The sequence below is a fragment of the Pan troglodytes genome, chromosome 8 (assembly GCF_028858775.2).
Source record: "Pan troglodytes isolate AG18354 chromosome 8, NHGRI_mPanTro3-v2.0_pri, whole genome shotgun sequence".
Classification (NCBI taxonomy): domain Eukaryota; kingdom Metazoa; phylum Chordata; class Mammalia; order Primates; family Hominidae; genus Pan; species Pan troglodytes.
The window spans coordinates 90,073,882-90,090,892 of record NC_072406.2 but is presented as its reverse complement, the minus strand read 5'-3'; the positions used below and the strand labels follow the sequence as shown (position 1 = coordinate 90,090,892).

The window sequence follows — 17,011 nt, the reverse complement described above, 5'->3', positions numbered from 1 at the left end:
TTGTCTCGGTGTGGGGAGGTGGGCAGAGAGGAGGTGAGCCCATTCCCAGGGAATGCCCAAGCCAGCCCTGCTCTGAGACTTCTTACCCTTCCAGAGAAATGGGTTCCGCCTGTTGTCTCCTGCAAGCTGATCGGGCTTCTCATGTGCTTATCCAAGGCCACCACCTTTCAGGGCCAGCTCCAGGCCCCTGCCTCCATGAAGTCCTCTCTGACTGCTCTTCCCTGTGGAGCCGGGCAGCAGTATTGTGTGTAGGATTTGAGAGCACAGGCGCTGTGGTAGACTGCCTGGGTTTGTATCCTGTTGGTGCTCTTAGTAGCCCTAGCACGACCTTCAGCAAATTAATTTTTCTAACTCTTAGTTTCTTCCTCTGTGAAATGGGACTAATAATGACAACCTTTGGGTTGTTATGGAAATTAATGGAGGCAATACATGCAAAGTGCTTAGCACAGTCCCAGCACTTAGTAGTGCTTAGTACCTATTAGCTGCTATTATTTTTCTTGAGAGTGCCATATACAGTGCAGCAGTTTGCTTGTGGATTGTGTGACTTGTCACTCTAGTACAGCTTTCCATGTAGGTAATTGAGGAATTGAACAGCAGAGTTGGAAGGGCCCTCTGCAGGTCTGGACTGACCATAATAACACCAGCTAACACTTAGAGTACTGGCTATGCGAGGTACTGTTTCAGTCACTTTTCACAAACAGGCAGAATATCCCTTATCTGAAATCCTTGGAACCAGAAGTGTTTTTGGGGTTTGGATTTCTCTAGATTCTGGAATATTTGCATATACATAATGAGATATCTTGGGGATAGGACCCAAGTCTAGATGTGAAACGTATTCGCATTTCATATACACCTTATATACACATAGCCTGAAGATAATTTTGTTTTTCCTTTGAGGAAGCAGAATAAACTGTATCCTGCGCCTGCGTTTTGACTGGCCCATCACATGAGGTCAGGTGTGGAATTTTCTGCTGTGGTGTCATGTTGGTGCTCAAAAAGTTTCAGATTTTGGAGATTTTTGGATTAGGGATACTCAACCTGCATTAAATCAGTTTATCCTCAAACAGCTCTAAGAGATAAGCACTTCTATCATCCCATTTTGCTGATAAGTATGTGGAAGCACAGAGAGGCAGAGTGACTTACCTAACAGCACACAGCTCATAAGGGGCTGGGCTGGGAGTTAACTCCAAGCAGTTTGGCCCCAGCTGTGCTGCAATCATTATTGTTTGGCTCAGAGAGAAGGGCCTTCTTCTGAAGGCTACTCACAGCAGATGAGTAACCTCCAGGCTCTTGAGCCCCTGGCTTGCCATTCTTTCTCCCGAACCTGGCCCAGTGCCATGCTAGGCGGGGGGCACGTGTTGGAAACCTGGCTGACACGTGTGAGTCCGGGAGCGATTGGGCACCTTCGGTCATTCTGCTGTGGTTCCTCAGGCTGTGGTTCCTCAGTGTGAGCTGGAGGAGGGCGGCAGGATGTGGCAGGTGCCCTGAAAGTGACTGTCCTCCTGGGGCCCAGGCAGCACTTCCTGCTCTGTCTTCAGGGACCCCAGAGCTCCAGAGAGTAGCAGCTTGGTGTCTCCCTCTCCTTTCCCTGGGGATTGAGGTAGGGGGTGCTGGCCTCCCTGTGACCGTGAGCCGTCAGCTCTCTGCCTTTCTGCCTGGGCCCTTCTGGAGGACAGGGAGAACTCTGTGTGCTGGTTCAAGGCTGGAACAAGTTCCTTCAGCCACTGTGAGCTTCACGAAGAGGAAGCGTGAGTCACCAGGGCCTTTACAAGCTCCAGGTGAATGGAAGGGGTGTGTTGGGGGCGTGCTTCCATCTCTCTTGGGCCCCATGGTCTATGGGAGGGGGCCTGGGAGGGCTGGGGCATTCCATTATTGTTCGGGTGATTTTTCCTGGAATTTCTTTTGAAGTGGTCTTCGTGACCCAATGGCACTGAGTCACAGGGTAAACAGAATTATCAGGGGCGGGGCTCTTGGAAAGGACACAGACAGTGCCCGTGGGCCAGTCCCAGAGGGTCACCAGGCTGGCTTCCTCCCAGTGGCTTCCTTCCACCTCTCCCAGGGTTTTGGCTGCAGCTTCCATGTGCATCCCACCTGTGGACTCCAGCTCTGGGCCAGTGTGTAGAGCATGTGCCCTGGGGGCTTGTGAGAAATGCATTCTGAAACCCCACCCTCATCTGCTGAATAAGAGTTTACGTTGCCCAGGTAGTTCCTTTGATAGTAAAGAATCTCCTTATATCACGCTCTGGCCCACATGTCCACGTCTAAACTTGGCTTCAATCCCCTTTTCTGGAAATGTTTCCACATCATCCAACTTTCTCTGGATCTCATCAGCACCTCTGCATGGTACTTGGTAGCTTGCACAAGTTTGTGGTTGGTGCCCTCCTCTCGTGTGTGTGTGTGTGCACGCACGCACGCGCACACACACACACATCAGGAGGCTGATCCTACAGTCCCCCTTAGCCCTGGGCACTCTGCGAGGTAGAGAATGTCCCTCCACACTGTTTCTCCTTCCACAGCAGCCCATCCTAGGTTTCAGGGCAGGTTGGGTGGAGGTGCCTTCAGGAGAACCTGGGGAAATTGTCTCCTCCTGGATTGGGCCGTGGCAGAAGATGAGGAGCACCAAATTTGACTCCAAATTTGATGGCGAAACCCCAGAGGTAGATGACGCCGACACCTGCCCCTCAGCCCCATGGAAGCAACCGGCCTTGAAAGGACAGCGTGTGACTTTGGGGGACAGTGGCTTCTTTTGCCTTTTCCTGACTGTCCTGACCACACAGGCCTTTAGGACAACAATAACCGTAGAGACAAAGCATGACCGAGACAATGTCGTCTTTGGGCCTTTTTTCCCCCTTAATGACGTCCAAGGCTCTGGGAACATTGTAAAAACTGGGTCCTGTCCAATTTTAACCACTCCCCCCACCAGCTCCTAGGAGCCCTGCCAGCTCCCTGGGTTGGGGGTGGGAGTGATGCCCAGAGATGCACACAAAGATGTCATGCTGCCCTGGTTAGGCCCCAGAGGCCAGTCAGGACTGCAGGGACAGGGAAGAGGAACAGAACGTGTCGCTTGGCCTGCGGACTCCCCCAGCCAGGGAGGTAGGTGGGCGGAGAGAGGGAAGGGCATCTGCCAAGCTTAATTAACAGTGGAAACTTGCCACAGGGGAGGAGAGAGACGATTTGAAGAGGAGGGGCAGTTTACTGGAAGATGGGGCACTGCCGATGCCAACAGTAAGAAAGAGGGGAGCGTTCCAGCAGAGGCATCTGGAGCGCAGGCTGCCAGTGTCGTAAGCTGGGATGGGTTGAGCATAGAGATTTCTGGAGGTGAGAGTGGGGAAATTTATTTGTGCCTGCTTTCCTGAGTAGACATCTTCCAAAAACAATCCACCAACATGTCAGTGGCTAGCCTTCCTTGCCCCCATAAAGAAAAAATACTATTTAAAAAATGGTAGTTGAGTTTAGAAAACAGACATTGTGTTGGGTTCTTGTTCTTTGAAGATATCAATGGATTGCCCGAATTGCATTTGACTTTATTTCACAGATATTGAAGCAACACGTAATGTGTATGATATAGAAAGAGAGATGGGTTAAAAAAACATGTGATGCAGGCCAGACATGGTGGCTCATGCCTGTAATCCTAGCACTTTGGGAGGCTGAGGCCTGGTGGATCCCGAGGTCAGGAGTTCAAGACCAGCCTGGCCAACATAGCAAAACCCCGTCTCTACTAAAAATAGAAAAAATTAGGCAGGCATGGTGGTGGGCACCTGTAATCCCAGCTACTCAGGAGGCTGGGGCAGGAGAATCGCTTGAACCCAGGAGGTGGAGGTTGCAGTGAGCCGAGATCGCGCCATTGCACTCCAGCCCAGGCGACAGTGCAAGACTCTGTCTCAAAAAAAAAAAAAGTGTGATGCTTATTGTTTTGTTGAGACAAAAATGCAGAGATATTGAATGTACAGCAAAACTAATAGTGTGGGTTGGACTTCAGATATGGGAGGTGGAGCATGGGTTATTCATTATTAGCAGGATCATAGAATTTCAAGGCTGAACTGGGTTTTCTGGTTTCATCTCCCTTCAGATGCGCAGACTTCCCCATGACATCCATGCCACTGAGTGCTGGGCCTCCCTCACTCTCTCACCCCCTCACCCTCAGGCTTTTCATACCTGGCAGTGCTGACCGTGGCCATCCAGACCTGTTTAGAGATGCAGCTTTCTCCAGCATCCACCCGCTGCTCCTGGTTTGGCTGCTGGAGGCCATCAAGAACAAATCTAATCCCTTCTGACAGTCGTATTGAGAGACAAGACACCTACCCATTCCCCAGTCATTCTCTTCAGCCCATGCTCAACGCCTTCAGATTCTTCAGAGAGTCTCTGAAAATGTGATAATGAGGCTACTGGTCATTGCCGGTCACGCCTGTCCTAGTGCTTGCCATTACCAAAGTTGCTTTTTGCTTGCTTTCTCTTTTTTCTCTCCCCCTTCATCTCTTTTTCTGATGGACACGCCTGTTAGCTCGCCTGCCTGCAGTCTATCTCTCTGCCCTCCTGCATGGTCCTCACCTCCCCAGCAAAGTCTCCCTGCTTTCCCCTCAAGGTCTCTCCTGTCCCCCAGGGGCCTCCCACCTACTGTGCATCTCCCTCCCCTGCCCCGCTCCCCCATTTACCCCCATTTCTTCATTTCTCCTCTTTCCCGTCCAAAGATGCGTGTAGGGTGGCTAGTCAAGAATTGCAGTGGAAGAGTGTTTTTTTTTTTTTTTTTTTTGAGACAGGATCTCACTTTGTTGCCCAGGCTGAAGTGCAGTGGCATGATCATGGCTCACTGCAGCCTTGACTTCCCTGGGCTTAGGTGATCCTCCCACCTCAGACTCCCAGGTAGCTGGGATTACAGGTGCGTGCCACCACGCCCAGCTAATTTTTTGTATTTTTTATAGAGATGGAGTTTCACTGTGTTGCCCAGGCTGGTCTCAAACTCCTGAGCTGAAGCAATCTGCCCACCTCGGCCTCCCAAAGCACTGGGATTATAGGTGTGAGCCACCGTGCCCTGCTGGGAGCTCCTTAAATGTGGTCCCCCACATTTCTGGTTGTGGAGCCCAGGATCTCATTAGTTCTTGGCAGCTTTCTGACGCCAGAGCCCTAAGGCTTGTTCAAAGCCCTTATTGCAAAAATTCCATCTCCAGCTCACCCACTTGGCCTGGTACATACCGCTCTTCATTGTATAGTTCTTTTGGCTCCAAGAACAAAACACTGGATTTGTCCTTGTTTTATCTGACCTGCCATCTCTGTGTGTTATGCTTTGTCCACTCCCAATTTAGTCTCTGAGTCAGTTTGCCCTCCCTTTTAATTTTATGTCATCCATAGTCTTGATGAGCAAAGTGTACCTTCTGTTTCCATTAATCATGGAAATTGCTGAAATGGGATGGGGGATGGAGGATGGGGGAGGGACCTTATAAGCCATCTGGTTGAACTCCTTCATTTTGCAGACCAGGAAACAGAGTTCCAGAAAACAAAAGCTACTTGCTCAGCACGACCCAGCTATGGGCACCTACATAGAGCTAGGTTCAGAAACTGGGCTTCCCGGTGCTGGGAGGGTAACATCTGGTTTTGAAGATATTTGAATTCAAGCCAAACCACAGTGGTTGTGTGTCCACAACCAGGAATTAACATTAAGTGTGGACAAAAAAAAGTGCTACCCTCTGGCTTTGGTGATGGTATAATTGCTCATCATTTTAGGAGTAACTTTTAATAAGGGGGCAGATACTAACTAAATTATTAAGAACTGAGCTTGAATACAGTTAGAACCTAAAGAGCAGAACAGTCAGAGAAAGAACAGATAGTTCAGTTGTTCTTTAATTTCTGCTCTGTTACCGTCTGCATGGAAGCCAGAATCATATTGATAGAGATGTGGAGGAAACCCCCACACCCCATGTTTACCTGGGGCATGTCACTCCCTTGCTAAGCCTTTCCCCAGATGTCCCAACAAGAAGCCAGCTGACTGACTCCAAGTTCCCCTCTGCCCGCCTGCCCAGAGCAGGAGGGGCCGATAAAGTGAGGTGGGAGGCCTGGCAGAAACACCGAAGTCCAGATCTGCTGAGCGCGCCTCCTCTGCTTGGCCCCTGGATGTGGATTTCTAGTGCCTGGTGCATGTAGCTCTCATGGCCTGGCATTGACTGATGATCAGCTGGCTTGGGGTGAAGACGAGTGACCCCTTGGGGTTAGTAACATGGTCTCCCCTCTTTCCCCAGGTTCTACCTACAGCGTCCTGTCCACCATGCCCTCAGACTCAGAAAGCAGCAGCTCCCTCAGCAGTGTGGGTGAGTACCACCGTCTGGGGAGGACACCGGGTGGGCCAGGGGTCTGGGTGAAAGCCAAGGCAGCTGGGGTTCATGGGAGAGGAAGCTGGTTCTCCCTTGTCAGATTACTCACAGGATCATCCTTCTGTTGATTTCATTTACATGTTCTCCCATCATCAGAAACCCAGTTCTGATGTTAGAAGGAAGTGGGGAGGTGAGTGCTGGGAAGCACATGTTTTGCCATTGTTTACTTTGTCAGGGCACAGGGCTTCTAGGGGAGCCTGTTGACCCACCATCCCCACCCCAACCCCAAAGGCCTTGTAGTAACTCAGTGACCACTGCCCAGGAGACTCACCCCTTTTGGAGTTTCCTTGGGGATAGGCATTGCCAGTCCATGCTGAATTGGGTGTGTTTCTCTGAATATGGGTTTCAGAAAGCCCATAAAATGAGGCCAGCCCTTCTCTGAAGTCCAGCAGGAAGGCTGCAGTGGTTTCTCAGCCTTCCCACACCTCTGTGACCCATTCCCTCTGTTTAGCACCTCTAGTGGGGTTTCTCATGGCCTGATCTGACCATGATGGATGCAGACACCTTCAGTGGTGAGTCCCGGCCATCTTTTGAGCCCGAAGGACTCACAGAGGTCATCTACTCCGATTATTTTCTTTTCCCTCTGCAGAGAGATGGGGAAATTGACATTCTGGGAGGGGAAGTCACATGCCTGAGATTCTAGAACTAGTCAGGACAGCTCTTTCATATGTCAGCTCACATCTTGAACACCTCCAGTGTGCCAGAGGTCGGCTTGGGCCGTAGTGGCGAATTAGGCAGATGTGGGCCCCGCACTTCTGGATGTTAGGGTCTTTTGGTGGGAAACAGTTAAATAAGTAGCTGCAGTAAGGGAAGGCAGTGTGATAAGAGGGAAGACAGTGACCAGCCAGGGAGTTCCCTCTTAGTTTTCTAGGGCTGCTATAACAAAGTGCCGCAGACCAGGTGGCTTACACAGCAGAAATTGATTGTCTCACAGTTCTGGAGGACAGAAGCCCAAGACCAAAGTGTCAGTGAGGTCACGCAGGCTGAAGGCGCTAGGGAGAGATCTGTCCCGGGCCTCTCTCCTCGCTTCTGGTGGCTTGCTGGTAATCCTTGGTGCTCCTTGGTTTGCCGACATCACACTGATCTCTGCCTTTGTGTTCACATGATGTTCTCCCTCCGTGTGTGTCTGTCTCCAAATTTCCCCTTTTAATAAGGACACTGGTCAGATTGGCCTAGGAGCCTGCCTTACGGCAGCAAGACCTCATCTTAAATTGATCATCTGTAAAGACTGTTTCACCATCAGCAATAACTGCTGTGGGCTGAGCAGTGTCCCTCTCGGGACTCCCCTTTTAGAATGCAAATGCGCCTCGGGAAGATAACGCTTTGACCTTTCCAAATAAGGTTCACATTCACATTTACTGGATTGGGACTTTAGCATCTTTTGGGGGGCCACAACTCCACCCATAAAAACACAGTTCCTCCCATAACCCTCATCCTGTTTAGGGCTCAGGGCAGGCCCTTCTGGGACTGCAATTCAAAGCTCCCAACGGTATCCTATTACTTTGTTCTGCCTGCTTTTGGTGCCCGGAGACATATCAATGGAATGATGGGATTGTTGGAATTTGGAATGTGGGACTCACCCTTCAGGAAGTGCATGGAGTGGGGCAGTCAGGATCAGTAGATGGGGAAGGTGAGGCTTTTTAAGGTGGACTGGGTAAGCCCTGAGCATACTCCTCTGACCTGTCTAGTTTTTCACCCTTCACCAATATCTGTCTAACAGATAGCAATCAGTAAACTCATTCCCATCGGCATTTCAAGGGTTAAATCGTTACCTTTCCTAGGCACATGTGCATTCTAAAAGGGGATTCCAGAGAGGGGTATTTGCCTAACCCATAGCAATTACTGCTGATGGTGGAATTCCCAGCCTGAGTAGGAAGATATTTCTTGGGCAACTGGACCCCAGCATACTCTGGAAGAAGCGTCATGGCCGTGACCCACCAGTTGGTTCTGCACTCACCTGAAGCTGACTCAGTACTTGCGATGGAGCCGTCAACAGTATCTCTGTGCTCTTCCTGGGCATCACAGGCAGGCAGAGTGCAGTGCTCTGATGTGTTTCTTGGAGCAGGATGGGTCTGTACTGTCTGTGTCTGGATATTTAATGCTGAAATAACTGGTTGCATCCCTTCTGGGCAAAGCCTCTTGAGTTCACAGGGAACCGAGTTTTGCTTCTCTTGCTCTTCTGCTTGAGATTGCCATTGTCCTTTGGGTGCAGGCAGCAGGGAACACCCACTCATACCACCTTAACCAATCAGGAAATGTATGAGCTCCCATATGAGGCTGTGCTGAGGTCAGCCAGTACATGGGGATGCAGCTCTGCCCTCCTTTGTGTGGTGTCTTCACACAGTCTCATGGCGGGGTGTCTGTAGCAGCAGCTCCAGCCATCACATCCAGACCTGACAGTGTCCAGGTCTGCAGTGTCCAGTATGGGCGCCACTAAACACAGGTGGCTACTTAAATTTAAATGAATTAAAATGAAATTTAAATTTCTAGTTTCTCAGGCAAATCCACCACATTTCAAGTGCTCTGTAGCCATCTGCGGTGACTGGCAGAAGAAGAAGGCGGGGTTCTTATGAGCAAAGGAACCTGTTCCAGAGTCCATCAGTATGGCCTCCTTTCATTGACCACAGTTGGCTGCTTGTTTGTGCCGAAACCAGTGGCTCACAAAGCCTGGTCGCTGGACCACTGGGGCACTTTTATTAGAGATGCAGGTTTGAGCCTCCTCCCACCCCTGCTGCATCAGAAACGCTGAGGGTTTCTACAGCGTAATAGCCCTCCAGTTTGAGATGGGCTGGCCCAACCTCATCCCTGAGAAGGGAACCAGAATGTCTGTACCAGGCTTGTACCAGTCCCTCGGGGTGGAGTGCCTGGTGGGGCTGGCCCTGGCTGGGAGCACTCTAGCACCTGCCAGGGAGTTCCTGCTGGCTCAGCCACACCTGATGAGAGGCAGAAGTCTTTGCAAGCACACACCGCCCTGGCAGGAGGGGCCACTGGTAAGGTCACATGGTGATCTTAGGAACCTGAGAAAAGGCAAGAGCAAGATCCTTATAATAAAAACATCACTTCCACTTTCCCATTTACATCTCCCTAAATGGAAACGGCTGGGAAAACAATGGCAGGTTGTATTCAGCATGAGAAGAAATCGGAGGCTGAAGCCTGGGGCGTGTAGACAGCGTTCTCTCAGGCGGTCTGTCCGGTCTCAGATCTCCAGCCTGGCCCTACTCACAACTTGCCACACCTTTGCCAACAGCCTTAAAGGCAGCAGGTCTTTGTGCCAAGGCCTCCTCGGGCAGTTTTCATCAGCTAAGCACACACAGCTTCCCCGAGGCCCTCCCCCGCCTCCTGCGCCTGTTGCTGTGACCTGCCCCCGACCCTACCTGGTGGATCTGCCTGGGGACTGCACACTCGTTTCAGGCAATCAATACTTTTTTTCCTCCCCATTCATCCTGACCTAATTTCTCAGTAGCCTTTTATTTCTCATCTTGGAAAACTGGGGAGGTTTTAAGGAGGAGAAGAGACATTCTTGGGCAGCACTTATAAAGCCAGCCTTAAATTCCATGAAGATTGAAATAGCAGGAGATTTCTTATTAAATGGAGAGTTCTCCAGGCTTATCGGCAGGAGATATTGCTGGAGGGCTTCTCTCATATCCCAGGGAAGATTCCTTGAAAGTGCTTCTTCTGGTTGGCAGGGGAAGGTGGGGTGAGCCATCAGGGAAGTGGGGGCTGCCACTGATGCCCTGTGACCTCTGATCCTTCATTCCTGGCCCAGACTTTTGGGTCAGGGGTAATCCTTTGCAAAGCCAATTTATCAGAGATGGGAATGCCTCCTCCTTGTGGGGCAGGTGTTTGGTACTCATAGGGATCATGGTGAACACGGCCCCAAATGTTATCACACTGCCAGGGAGACAGGCACTGTCTGGCACGACTGGCTATTCTGTTCTGTGTAGAGCAGAAAGAAAGAAGTAACTCAAGGGAAGAAGCAGTTAGTTCTGATGAGGGGAATCACAGAAAGCTTCCTGGAGGAAGTGGCCCTTGGACTGGGCCTTCCAGGAAAGGTGCTCTGGACTAGATGCAGCTGGGAAGTAGTTGGCCATGGCTGCTTATGGTGGTTTGGGTTCTGAAAACCAGACCCTGAGTCAAGGGTTCGAAAGCAAGTCTTTGATCTGGCTGGAGATCTGGGGCCTGGGCTTCCAGCATTGGAATCTAACCTCCTTTCACTCCAAGCTGGGGAAACGCTGAACTGGAGTCATGTACTCATTGACTAAGAGGGGTGTCCCCCTTAGGCCTTCATTGTCAAGGACATCAGTGGGGGATTTCTTTAGAGGCAGTGGCTGCTGGATAGCCAGTAAAACAAAGGAGAAATATGCAAATGCAACTTTGGTCTGGAACAGAGGTTCTCAAACTCTAGCAGGCATCGGAATCACCCGGAGGGCTTTTACCACACGGAGTGCTGCAGGGACTTACTCCCAGGGTTTCTGATTCAGTGGATCTGGGTGGGACCTGAAATTTTGCCTAGCAGGTTCTCTAGTGAAGCTTAGGTGCTTTAAGAAGCACTCGTTCACCCCAGGCAGGGCCTGGGTCTTTCCTGGACGGCTCTGGGTGTCCTGAGTTGTAGGTGAGGATGACGTGGTGCTCTGATGACTGTGGCTCTGGGTGTCCTGAGTTGTAGGTGAGGATGACGTGGTGCTCTGATGACTGTGCTGTGCCACTGCTTTGCCTCTCCCGGGCAGCCAGGGCCCGGAGGTGGCCAGGAAGTTTACCTGGACATCTCTCTGGCTCCTGGAAGCACAGGCATACAGGGCCTGGAAGCAAAGGTGAGACCTGCCCAGCTGTAAGACCAAGGATGCGCCTCCAGGATCAGTGGGAGCATGACAGGGAGCCCAGGACAAAGGGCGGTGGCTGAGAAATCCACCCAGCTGCCAGTCCATTTGCTGAGCCTCGGTGGTGGTGACCGTAGCAGCCAGGGCAACTGAAGGAGCTGAGGATTCCTGTGATGGGGACACTCCCTTCTGCCCTCCTTCTTACACCCAGGTCAGAGAGAGGCTGGCCGCCCCAAGGTCCTCATGGCTGGAGACTGAGATGGGTTGTGTTGGGACGGCTCTGAGCCCCTTCCTTCTGTCCTGCTTCCTTCTCTCCTCTTCCAGCTTCCTCGTAAGCCAGGGCTGTGTCTTCCTGTTGCCTCCTTTACAAAATGGGGGTGAAAAGAACAGCGCAGGGCTGGCTGCTCTTTGTCTCCATCCAGAGCCTGCTCCTGATCTGGTGTCTTCCTGTTTTGGGCCATTTTAGTCCAAACCAAATCCCTTACCTCTGAAATCTGATCCTGAACACCAAAAGGAAAAGGACAATCTGCCTCCTTCTCCAGTGGTTGCCAGACTTGGGTAAGGAAAGCCTGAGGTCACGGGAGAGTTGACAGCTTTGCGTTTGAGTCCAGAAGAACAACTGCACGAGGTTAGAACTGCATTGGAAGCTTTTGTTGGCAGCTACTTTGGAGGCTTTTGTTGACAACCCAGCTTTATGTTAGTTTTTGTTTTGCCTGTTTTTAAAAAGTTTACTGTAAATAACCACAGTGACAGCAGAGGAGGTTGGTCCTCATCTCTTTACCTGTCAACATCACTCTTAGGATGATGGCTTCATTCAGGGCATCACAGTTTGGTTTTCTTAAAAAAATAGGCTAGATGTGGTTGCTCAAACCTATAATCCCAGCACTTTGGGAGGCCAAGGCAGGAGGATTGCTTGAGCCCAGGAGTTTGAGACTAGCCTGGGCAACATAGTGGGGCCCTGTCGCTACAATAAATAAAAATAATAATAATTAGCCAGGCATGGTAGCACACCCCTGTAGTCCCAGCTGCTTGGGAGGCTGAGGTGGGAGGATTGCTTGAGCCCAGGAGGTGGAGGTTGCAGTGAGCCTTGATTGTGTCACTGCACTCTAGCCTGGGTGACAGAGCAAGACCCTGTCTCAAAAAAGAAATTTTTTTTTGTTAAGGTTATGTTCATTGAGATATAATTTACATACAGTAAAATGTATTTTTTGTAAGTATACAGTTCAAGTTTTGACAAATAGTCATGCAACCATTGCTACTTTTAAGATGCAAAACACTGCCCTCTGTATCTTAAAAATTCCCTCTGCACTTTTGCAATCTGCCCTTTCCCCACCTTCAGTCCTTGGCAGCCACTCATCTCTTTTCTGTCCCTGTAGTGTTGCCCTTCCCAGAATGTCATATGAATGGTTGTGTAGTATGTAGCTTTTAGAGTCAGGCTTCTTTTGATTAACGCAGGGCATTCCAGCTTCCCCCACACCCTGTGTGCGTCCGCAGTTGTATTAGTCATTCATCCCTTTTCATTGCTGAGTAATACTCCATCATAAGGACATAACACAGTTGTTTATTCATTCCCTAGCTGCTCTAAACAGCTGTGTGCTGGTTTTTGTTTGAACATAAATTCTCGTTTCTCCTGGGTAAAATACCTAAGAATGGGATTGCTGGGTGGTATGGCAATTGCATGTTTAGCTTTATAAGAAACTGTCAAACTGTTTTCTGAAGTGGCTGCATGACTTTGTATTCTCATCAGCAGTGTTTGAGAATTCCAGTTTTGAGAATCCAGCTGTATCCTTGCCAGCATTTGGTGGCATTGCTTTTTATTTTAGCCATTCTGATGGGCATATGGTGGTAAAGGAACTTCATGGTTGTCTTCAAATGCTTGCAGGTCTATTGCATACAAGAAATCCAGTTGTTCCCTGTGGCCCTTAGGGGTTAGATCAAGGGTCAGTGGAGGGAATGTCCAGGGACAGATTAACTCAGTAGAGGGCATAATTTTAGGGAGAGAGATAAGATGGGCTCTGCTGGGAAGTAGTGAGCTCCTTTGCTGTAGAATTTGGTCTTGGTGGCCATTTGAGGGATCCTGACAACCATTTGGATGGTAGGACTGCATCATTTTCAGAATATCTGTCAACCTCTAGATGCAGGTAAAAAGACAAAAACTTCAGTTGAATGGGGATTGAGAGGATTTTCTGCAACCCTTGCTGTTCTTTTGGAACTTCTGGGCGTAGCACATCTTGAGATTGGTCATGAGGTCCCCTGTGGCCCTCCTTGGCCCTCCCCATCCCCCAATTACAAAAGGCCGGAGGCATCGGCTGCACTTTCTGCTGGGTCTGAGAGCCTGGTGTGTGATGGATCTTGGGTCTGGTTGACCTTACTTTCTGTATGTGTCCTGTATGCTCAAGCCTTTGGGCCAAGAGAAGTGGAACAAGAATCCTTCCCTATTAGGAGGCATTGTTGTGGAGTGGTTGAGGTGTTGGCTCTGGCGTCAGAGCTGAGTGTGCATGGGAATCCCATTTTCCTAGCCATGTAGTCTTTCTGACGTGTTTCTCAATCCTAGCACAACCCCAGTAGGGAGCTGTGGAGATTAATGAGTTGAAGGTAGAGTGTCTTTAGCACAGAACCCAGTGCTTGGGCAGTGCTTGGCACATGTCATTGCTACTTTATCTGTGTGGCCAGCCACCCCCAGGTCCTCATGGCTATAGACTGAGATGTCTGGAGACAGAGATGGGGTGTGTTGGGATGGCTCTGGGCCCCTCCTTCTGTCCTGCCGCCTCCTCTCCTCTCTCCAGCTTCTTTGAAAGCCAGGGCTGCATCTTTATGTTGCCTCGTTTACACAATGGGGATGAAAATTCAAAATTTCTTGTCTCCCCAAAGGCAGGTTACTGGGCCTGGTGGTGCTTTTCTGTTGTGAAACTGGACATTTGATGTTTCTCTGCTATTTCTTGAACTTGACTATAGCATAGAATAGCCATTCTGAAAGTGTGGCCTGATGTCCCTGAGGTCCTTTCAGAGGGCTCGTGAGGTGAGACTGTTTTCATAATGATACTAGGATGTCACTGGTCTTTTCTGCTTCCATCCTCACATGGGTGTAGAGTCTAGTTTTCTAAAGGTTCCATCCTGGGTGTGTGACATTACACAGAGATGAGACTCCAGCTGTCTCTGTGAAGCTGGATGTTAAACAGCCTGTGTAACAAAATGCAAAGCAATGATGCTGTTCCTGCCGCATTGCTTTGTTTTGTAATGGAAAGGGTGGTTAATGTCTCATAAAAAATCTTATGTCAATATATAATGGAGTTTTGATTTTTTAAAAAATAAATAAATATTTAAAAATTCTTCTTGGTTTTAATTTCTAATCTTGTAAATTTTATTAGACATAACGTCTGTGAACAAGAGCTCTTTGGAGTGCCAGATAAGTACAGAGGTCCTAAGATCCAAAAATGTGCAAGTTTTGAGGTTAATACCTTGGGTTCTAGGATCATTTAGAGGTCCATATTCCATATTCCATAGCTCTGTGACCTGGACACACTATTTAACCTTGGTAAGATTGTGTTTCCTGATGTGCAAAATGAGGATAACAGTGATATCTACCTTATGAGGCTCGAAATGGGATAATGTATGAAAAGCATTTCAAAAACTGCCAGGCATGGCCGGGTGCGGTGCCTCACGCCTGTAATCCCAGCATTTTGGGAGGCCAAGGTGAATGGGTGGATCACCCACTCCTGAGGTCAGGAGTTTGAGACCAGCCTGGCCAACATGGTGAAATTCCATCTCTACTAAATACAAAAAATTAGCCGGGCATGGTGGCGCATGCCTATAATCCCAGCTACTTGGTAGGCTGAGGCAGGACAATCGCTTGAACCCAGGAGGTGGAGGTTGCGGTGAGCCGAGATCGCGCCACTGCACTCCAGCCTGGGCAACAAGAGTGAAACTCTGTCTCAAAAAAACAAAACCAAACAAAAAAACCCAAAACCTGCCAGGCTTGCATTGTGCGCTACTGGTGGTTGTTATTTGGGAGGCAGCGAGGCATGAGGGTGAAGTGCATGTGTTTAGAATCCAGACTGCCTGGGCACTTGAGTCAATTACCTAACCTTGCTGGGCCTCAGTTTATCACCTGTGAAATGGGGACGATGTTATCAGTACACACTTGTGAGGTTGTTGTGAAGGTGAAATCAATGCCTGGAACATAACCTCCCCCTGGGCTTGGTTAGAGGTTGAGTAGCAGGCACGTTCAAAGGAAGCTCCACTTGTTGGAGAGTCAGGTAGGTTATGGTCAGTCAGATGACTCAGCACCATCACCCACCTGACCCACAAAACTGCTGGGGGAAGCAGTGAAGCTCAGGGTCTCTTGGTGGAAAGGTGTGGGAAGGCTTCGAAGCTGCAGAGGAGACCCCTTTGGGGAGAGGAAATGCTGACCCCTGGCCTCACCGCCAAAGAATATTTTGACCCCAAAGGTGCGGCCTGGAGCAGAGAAATCCTGGCTGTCGTGGTGCTGGTGGCTTTTAAACACAGTCTGTGTTGCTTAATGACAGGGACACATTCTGAGAAATGCGTTGTCATTTGGTAATTTAGTTGTTGTGTAAACATGAGTGTGCTTACACAAACTTAGATGGTATCTACCCCATACCTAGGCTACACGATATGGCCTGTTGCTCCTGAGCTGCAAACCTGTGCAGCATGGTACTGTACTGGCTACGGTAGCCAGTTGTAACACAATGGTAAGTATTTGTGTGTCTATACATAGAAAAGAAAAGCTGCAGCAACAGTACAGAATAAAAGATAAAAAATGGTCCACCTGTACAGGGCACTTACATGAATGGAGCTTGCAGGACCTGAAGTTACTCTGGGTAAGTCAGTGAGTGAGTGGAGAGAGAATGTGAGGGCCTAAAACATGACTGTACACTGCTGTAGGCTTTGTAAACACTGTACACTTAGGCTATATTCGACTTACAGAAAATATTTTTCTTTCTTCAGTAGTAAACTGTAGCTTACTGTAACTTTTTTACTTTATAAACTTTATATTTTTTTAACTTTTTGACTGTTTTGTAATAACACTTAGCTTAAAACACAAACACATTGGGCCGGGTGTGGTGGCTCACGCCTGTAATCCGACCACTTTGGGAGGCCAAGGCAGGCAGATCCCTTGAGCTCAGAAGTTTGAGACCAGCCTGGGCAACATAGCGAAACCCCGTCTCTAACAAAAAATACAAAAAAATTAGCTGGGTGTGGTGGCACATGCCTGTAGTCCCAGCTACTTAGGAGGCTGAGGTGAGAGGATCGCTTGAGCCCAGGAGGCAGAGGTTATAGTGAGCCGAGACTGTGCCACTGTACTCCAGCCTGGGTGACAACAAGACCCTGTCTCAAAAAAACAAACACACACACACAAAAAGAATACACACAAACACATTGTACAGCTGAATATTTTCTTTCTTTATATCCTTATTCTATAGGCTTTTTCTATTTTAAAAATGTTTAATTTTTTCGTACTTTTTTTGTTAAAAACTAAGACACAAATATATTCATATATTAGCCTAGGGCTACAGAGGGTCAGGATCAACAAGACGTCATTAGGTGACAGGAATTTTTCATCTCCATGGTAATCTTTTAATTTATTTTTTTAGAGAGAAGTTCTTGCTTTGTCACCCAGGCTGGAATACAGTGGTGTGATCTCGGCTCACTGCAGCCTTGACGTCCTGGGCTCAGGCGATCCTCCCACCTCAGCCTCCCAAGTAGCTGTGACTCTAGGCACGTGCCACCACACCCAGCTAATTTTTTGGTATTTTTTGTTAGAGACGGGGTTTCGCCATGTTGCCCAGGCTGGTCTCAAACTCCTGAGCT

The 17,011-nt window shown here is 49.2% G+C and overlaps 1 protein-coding gene across 2 annotated transcripts in view; it reads left to right on the top strand.

Annotated features, from left to right (window-relative positions):
- Window positions 1-17,011, top strand: part of DLG5 (discs large MAGUK scaffold protein 5) — a 136,054-nt gene that overhangs the window by 51,230 nt on the left and 67,813 nt on the right. For both annotated transcript variants that reach the window (XM_016918719.4, XM_016918717.4), the window contains exon 2: window positions 6,231-6,299. In XM_016918719.4, the coding sequence (XP_016774208.2) occupies window positions 6,231-6,299 (69 nt within the window). The remainder of the gene's footprint in view (window positions 1-6,230; window positions 6,300-17,011) is intronic.